The sequence below is a fragment of the Cordyceps militaris genome (genome assembly GCF_000225605.1).
Source record: "Cordyceps militaris CM01 unplaced genomic scaffold CCM_S00006, whole genome shotgun sequence".
Lineage (NCBI taxonomy): Eukaryota > Fungi > Ascomycota > Sordariomycetes > Hypocreales > Cordycipitaceae > Cordyceps > Cordyceps militaris.
In genome coordinates, this window is record NW_006271974.1 from 2,310,589 (window position 1) to 2,317,675 (window position 7,087).

The window sequence follows — 7,087 nt, forward strand, 5'->3', positions numbered from 1 at the left end:
AATTAATACGTGGCGTGGTGTGACCGTGGCCGCATCCCGACATGCAGCCTGCAGCAAGGGCGGCTAGGTAACGACCTTTGTGATAATCATCGATCATCCCGTCGATCGATTCGCAGGGACAACGAAGACTGGGTTACATAGAAATATCCCCCCTGTAGTACGGAACGCAAGTAACACGACCGGACGAAGGTCTGGAACCTGACCGCTGTCCAACATGGGAGCCTGGTCGTGCCTGGATGGCAGTGCTGATGCACTCTGCACCACTTTGTGCACAATATCAAGGTTACTCAGAAGGCAGCACGACGGAGACATCGGTAGGAGCCTTGTGATAACTAGGCAGATGAGACTTGGACGTACCTATTTGGCTGTGAAACGACGGGCAACGTCTCTTCCTCATCAGGCAGCAGCATCACTTGGGTGTAGGTCACTTGGATGTAGGTCACTTGGATGTAGGTGTCTATGACACACCTGAGAGGCTTATAAACCAACCTCGTCCCTCTTGTCTGCTGGAACTTTCATCCTGCATCCTTCTCTTTCATTGCCTGGCTGTTCAACGGTTATCAGCAACCCATCTTGCATCCTTCTCTTTCATTGCCTGGCTGTTCAACGGTTATCAGCAACCCCTCGACCCCGTCCTCAGTCGTGCACTCTCTGGCACCAGCACTTGAAATGAACCGACCATCTCAGTGGCTTTTATACCACCTCGTCCTTCTTTCTGCTGGAATTATCCATCTTGCATCTTTCTATTTCATTACCCGACTGTTCAACGGTCATCTCATCACTCACGTTGAACTAACCGTCACCGATGCATCCCAAACCACACACGACGATTTCGGGCCCGATGAAGACGATGCATCCCAAACCCCACAAGACGATTCCAGGGCTGTTGAAGAGGTCGACTTTGAACATGTCGGGGACCACTTCACGCCGGGATGTATCATCCTGACAGAGCTGCACGGTCGGCAGGTCGCGGCCAGGTTCGACAGTGCCACCTACCTCGGGGAGGGCCGTAGCAAGAGCTACTGGATCCGCTGCTCCTACATGGACTGGGACGGCACGCGCGTCGTCCCGGTGGAAAAGCTGGCCTCCATCCCCTACTACCCCGGCACCAAGACCATTGACAAGCTCGAATGCTGCCCGCTCGCGTTCCACCCGGATAGCGCCGCCATCGAGCAGCAGCTGCGCGAGCGCGGCCGCCGCTGGGAGGCGCTCCGCTCGCACGACCGCTGGCACCAGGCGTACCGCGGCGACGCGCGGTACTCGGAGGACAACACGCCGCCCACGGGCGAGCACATCGCACGCGGCCGCATCATGCTCGACGTCGCCCTCTGGAAGGTCGGCAGCCCGAAAGACGCCGTCTGGCACGAGTACAAATCGGCTCCGACGCCGCTCTGCGACGACTGTGTGATACTGACCTCGCCCATCGTGCGCGGCTTCTCGTTGGACAAGATGCGCTGGATGCACTTCTTCGTGGACCATGTCAAGGAGATTCGGTTTGACGACCGCGCGACTAAGTTGCTGGTGCTCGAAGAGGAGAAAAAGAAGCTGATTATGACGCTGGCCAAGAGACAGGTCAATTACCCCAAGTACTGCCACGTGAGCTATGGCCGTGGCGCCGTCATGCTGCTCTCGGGCGGCCCGGGGACCGGCAAGACGCTGACGGCCCAGGTGGTGGCGGAGAAGCTGCGCGCGCCGCTGTTCAAGATGAATGCGGGCGACCTGGGCAGCTCGCCAGACGCCGTGGAGAAGAGACTATACCACTACATGGGATTGGTAAGCAGATGGCGCGCGATACTGGTGCTGAAGGATTGCGACGTGTTCCTCGCGAAGCGCACCAAGCACGACCTGGTGCGCAACCACATGGTGTCAATCTTCCTGCGCATGCTCGAGTACAACGAGGGCATCGTGATCCTCACCACGAACTGCATCACCGACATAGACCCCGCCTTCCGGGACCGCATCCCTCTCGTCGAGTACCCGAACCTGGGCGTGGCCGCGCGCCGGTTCGTCTGGGACACGTTTCTGGCTCGCGTTGGGGGCTCCGTGGGCGCCAAGGGGCTCAATGTCCTGAGCAAGATTGATCTGAATGGCAGGCAGATTGATAATATGGTGAGGATGGCCGACCTCATGGCGGAGCAGGCTGGGCGGTACATCACTTTTGAAGATGTGCTGAGAGTGTTGAAGATGCGGGGCTACCCTATTTCTAAGGCCTACACTATTTCTGAATTAGTGAGGCTGCAAGATTTGATTTGAGAGTGCAGGCCGTGTTAAAGATCCAGGGCTGAATTAGTGAGGCTGCAAGATTTGATTGGGAGTGCAGACCGTGTTAAAGATCCAGGGCTACACGATTTCTGAATTAGTGAGGCTGCAAGATTTGATTGGAGTGCAAGACAGTGTCGCTACAGCTGAAATACATATCAACGCTTCGTTTAGTCATCTTTCACCGGGTTCTCTTTTGTGCTGAATCGAGTTCGTAGGGCAGCCAATGCTTTGTCTTGTATCGTAGTCGGTTCGTAGCTGGTTGGACACTGATCTACACAATTACAACTCGGCCAAACTAACGAGTTCCTTCTTCTGCAGAGTAAAGTCCAGTGGAAGCCTTCTCCACGGGCGACTGTGGGCAAACCCGTCCACAGTCCGCAGCAGCAGCACGGCGCCCGTGGCCGTCATGTCCTCCAGCGCGGTCTGGTACACGCGGTGGCCATCGCATACGAAGCTGCGCGCACGACTGCACTCGCATGCCGCCGAGCCCATCCTGGTCGTGCCGCACCGCGCGCCCAGCTCCGTCTGTTGCCACTCGGCCTCCTCGAGACGCATCTGCGCGTCGGCCAGGTGCATGTAGACGAGCGTGTGCACCGACGGCGCCAGATGGTAGTCGTGCGCGAGAAGCGCGCACGCCCGGCGACGCAGCGCGGGTGCGCGACACAGCCGCGCCACGAGATGCAGCGTCTCGTTGGTCATGGGCGACAGCGCCATCAGCCGGCCCGCGCGTCCCGGCGTGTCGCCCACCGCCGTCGTCACCGACGGCGTATCTTCGCGCCGCGCGGCGGCGTACCGCATCTCCATCAGCCGCTTCGCGCCGTCCAGCAGCCTGCCAAAGTCGGCCGTGCACGTGTCCCAGCACAGCGCCGACACCTCGAGCGCGAATGTGTAGAGCAGCATCTTGACCGTGGCCGCACGAAGCTCGAGCACGGCCAGCCGCGGTGCGTCTTGCGCGTCGCCGCCGCCGCCGCAGCGCTGCCTCCGGAGCGCGTCGAGTTTGCGCTCCCACTTGGCGATGCGCTCTTTGTAGTGGTGCAGCACGTGCTGCGTGAACTCGCCGCCGTCGGTGATGAAGTCGGGCACCTCGGGTCCCGGGTGGACGGCGGCCTTGACCACGTTGTTCCACACGGGCTCGAGCTCAAAGTACGCCTCGGTGAGGGAGATGAAGGGGTCGTCGCGCAGGCGCAGGGTGCAGCCCTCCCAGTACGAGTGGTACCGGTAGCCGGGCGGCTGGAGGAACAGCAGGAGGCTGTCGGCGCGGAAGCAGGCGTAGATGACCGAGTCGGCGGCGAGCACGGTGTGCCTGTCGCGGCGGCGATGGATGCGCGTCTGCGCCCAGGTGCGCCAGAGCCCGACCAGCATGCACGTGTTCTGGTAGTGCGCCGTCATCTCGGCGTTGTCGCCGCGGAGCGCGGCCAGCACGACGAAGAGCTGGCTCGCGACAATCATGCCGATCCTGGTCGTGTCCGTGACCAACGGGAGCGCGACGAGACGGCGCATGCTCTGCAGCGCCGCCTGGTACTGGTAGTACGGCTGCAGCGGCAGCAGCGCCGGCGGGGGGGCGGAACCGGAGCCGCCGCCGCCGCCGCTGGTCCGGTCCAGCAGGTGCGTTGCGGCAATGGCGTTGCAGGCGTGCCATGGGATGGGCTGCGACTGCGTGCTCCGGAGTAGCTCGTCGCGCCAAAAGGCCTGGTCAAAGAGGCCGGCGAGCTGCGGCGCCACCTCGGCGCGGAAATAGTGGAAGAGCTGCACCTCGTGGTGACGGCGCGGGATCTGCGGCGGGCTGACGGAGAGGGACGGCTGCTGCGCCGTGTCTGTCCCGGCTCCGGGGGAGAATGACGGCGCGTGGTGCTGCGGCGTCGCCCGAAGACACTCTCGGTTCGATAGAGAGCCTTGTACGCATTAGTGCGTGTATTTAAAGGGGCAGCTGGGAAGTTGTCTCCAAATTATACGGGATATTGACTGGCAGCAAGTTGTCGACACGTACACTTCTTACACGCCGGCTGAGTCTCGTCGCAATTGACACGCCGCGTTCTTCATGTCGTCATCAGCAAGACTGATTGCTCGACACTGCAGCCTCCGAATAACAACTGCCATAGACGAGCTACGCCAAACGTACCGGCATGTGATACACCCCGTTCTCGCGCGCGGTGCCCATTTCTTCTTCCTCTCGCTGCCCTCTTCTGGCCTCAGCTGCGCCGTGTTGACCTGGCTGTGGTGAGCTGGGTCGTCGCCTGCGGCCGCAGCCGCCGTGCTGTCGCATGAGCTGCATACTGAGCCCGTCGTCGCCTCTGTCGAAGGGAGCCGGCAAAGCTGGACTCCTGCTTCCGAGTTTATACAGTGATGGCGCTGTGGTAAACGGGACTTGTGCGCCTGCATCTTCGGCTTCAGTCGGCGGCTTTGTGATACGCAGGCTGAGGCATTTGGCAGGCCGCCTATGATGTAGCATCTTATTATGTAATAGGTCAACGGGCCAACTGATTGAGCAGCCTAGGCCCGAAACTTGTTACTATTGGGGCTAATCACAAATTATGGCCGAATGGAGCTACCTTGAGACGGTGCTGCGTGCCATTTGCCCATTGGGATGTACCATGTAGTTTGGCCCTGGCCTTTAGGGAATAGAGCCAAGAAGGCCAAAATAGTTCACTTTGAGGGAGGCAGAAATCAGTCCATGTGCGTCGCCTGAGCACCTGGTGCATTGGTGTAGATCGCTAGTGCACTTGTAGGGCTGCTACATAGTCAGACCCGGGCTGCTGCTGGGGTTGGTATTTATAGTCTGTCTCTGAGCCGAGTGCCTCGCCTCACCAGCTGCCTCGACTTTGATCTATCGAGGCTCTTTTCAGCCTCGAGTATGTGTGGTTTTATAAGTCAATTTTGCGGTCGCACTTCACCCTGGTATAAGACTCCTGATGATTGGATATCATGGCAGTTGTGATTAATTGATGAGGTAATCTTGCTCCTGCTGGAAGGTGGCAGACATGTGCCGAGCAAAAGAAATGGGAGAGTACATTTCCATGGACTTTGGCGGACAGCTTCTAGACTCTCCTCCGCCCGATTTTCTAGTACATGATCGAGAAACTCGCCAACCCCGCGGAGAAAATCCACGTCATCAATAGCTAGATGATGCCATATCAAGGTACTCCGTTAGAAAGTGTCCACATATCTAGATGCCAGCATCGGGAGGATTACCTGGAGCAACCCCGCGGCATCTTTGACAGCATCTTTGGTGGGTTGGCTAACTTCGATCCCATGTCTTAAATCCCCACCGCATCGCGGGAGCGCTCCGGAGGAGGATTACATGTAAATCCCGGTGTGGGGAACCTCGGGTACAAGAGTTGTATATAGACGGCCGCAGAACAACCTGGATATATTTCTTGTTGGCAACAGTTTATTCTGCATTCAAACAAAAGCAATCGCTACAATGGCAGCAGAAATCGTCATCCCAGTTTCATACGTGACCTCCGCAGAGAGCGAGATCCGAGTCACCAACTACCCGGAAGCTGCCGGAGGCGTGACACCTATCCTCATTGCTACGCTGAACCGCCCGAAAAAGCTCAATGCCATTACTGGGGGCATGATCACAGACCTAATCGACTTGTTTGAGGCGGTCAACGTCGATGATCGTGTCAAGGCCGTTGTTGTGACCGGCGCTGGCAAGGCGTTCAGCGCAGGCATCGACCTCAGCATGGACACGAGCGGCCTCAACGACGGGGCTGTCGGCGAGATGAGAGACCCGGGCGGTACGCTGGCACTGGCCATGTTCAACTGCAGCAAGCCTGTCATTGTCGCGTACAACGGCCTCTCGGTGGGCATTGGCATGACGTCTACCCTTGCGGCGGCAATTCGGTGAGCAAAGATTCGCTTCTGGCAGACATCAATATCATATTCTAACTGCCTCTTCCCTCTCAGAATTGCCCCTCGTACCGGCGCAGAGTTTGGCTTTCCATTCGCCCGCATCGGTCTGACAATGGAGTCGTGCAGCTCCTTTTTCCTGCCGCGCATGGTAGGCTACAGCAACGCCACCTATCTCCTGACGACCGGGAAGCGATATCCAGCCGACTCTTCCGTGCTGAGCGGCGTCTTTGCCGAGCTGGTCGACACGCCCCAGGACGTGCTGCCGCGGGCCCTTGCGCTGGCCGAGGACATCATCACCAACGTGAGCCCCATGGCTGCGTATCTGAACCGGCAGCTGATCTGGCGCAACGCCGGATCGGCTGAAGGAGCACACTTGGTGGACAGCCCGCTGCTCTATGACATGTTTGCAGGAAGGTACGTCTCTTTGCCGTTGGCCTTTCTTCTTGGAATACTGCGGCAGTCGACGTTTGCTGAAAATTGCTTACACAAACTTAGTGATCATCTGGCATTCAAGTCGTCGTTTTTTAATAAGCGCAAGCCGGAATATAGTGCGACGCTGGCCAAAGATGCCCCGAGGACGTATCCATGGTGGAAAGAACTCTCGATTCGGCTACAGCCCAAAGCCAAGGTTGAGGACAAGAATAACAGTAGACTCTGAAGACGAGAAGACATATTGCAGCATGAATTTGGCCTATAGTCTCCGAAAACCCAAGTATCCATTTACCTTCCTTCAATAGCTTCAATGAATGTTTTTTACACCTCGGCGTATGCCCTTTCCGAAAGCGCCAACCTGCTTTGCCGAAACTGTTGTGTAATATATAGCCCCGTTTCAACAGGATAGGCTAGACTGTATAGATAGAACCCATACAAATACATTTATGGAGAATTTATTGATCTCTTATACAATGAGCACTCTGTCGTACATATATGCCGAGTGGCCCGTGACCCCGATCCCGACCCGGACGCGACT

At 57.8% G+C, this 7,087-nt stretch overlaps 3 protein-coding genes across 3 annotated transcripts; 2 read left to right on the forward strand and 1 right to left on the reverse strand.

Moving 5' to 3' along the window:
- Nucleotides 1-669: 669 nt before the first annotated feature.
- Nucleotides 670-2,253, forward strand: CCM_08003 (ATPase, AAA-type, core; the record flags this gene model as incomplete). Its single annotated transcript, XM_006673143.1, has 1 exon — nucleotides 670-2,253. One exon carries the CDS (start codon nucleotides 670-672, stop codon nucleotides 2,251-2,253), a length of 1,584 nt encoding a protein of 527 aa, XP_006673206.1.
- A 288-nt stretch (nucleotides 2,254-2,541) lies between these two features.
- Nucleotides 2,542-4,641, reverse strand: CCM_08004 (C6 zinc finger domain protein; the record flags this gene model as incomplete). The annotated part of the gene is made up of 3 exons (XM_006673144.1): nucleotides 2,542-4,154; nucleotides 4,250-4,296; nucleotides 4,382-4,641. 3 exons carry the CDS (start codon nucleotides 4,639-4,641, stop codon nucleotides 2,542-2,544), a joined length of 1,920 nt encoding a protein of 639 aa, XP_006673207.1.
- Nucleotides 4,642-5,683: 1,042 nt separating this feature from the next.
- Nucleotides 5,684-6,775, forward strand: CCM_08005 (enoyl-CoA hydratase/isomerase; the record flags this gene model as incomplete). The annotated part of the gene is made up of 2 exons (XM_006673145.1): nucleotides 5,684-6,108; nucleotides 6,172-6,775. The coding sequence occupies 2 exons, from the start codon at nucleotides 5,684-5,686 to the stop codon at nucleotides 6,773-6,775; spliced, it is 1,029 nt and encodes a 342-aa protein (XP_006673208.1).
- Between the last annotated feature and the right edge of the window lie 312 nt (nucleotides 6,776-7,087).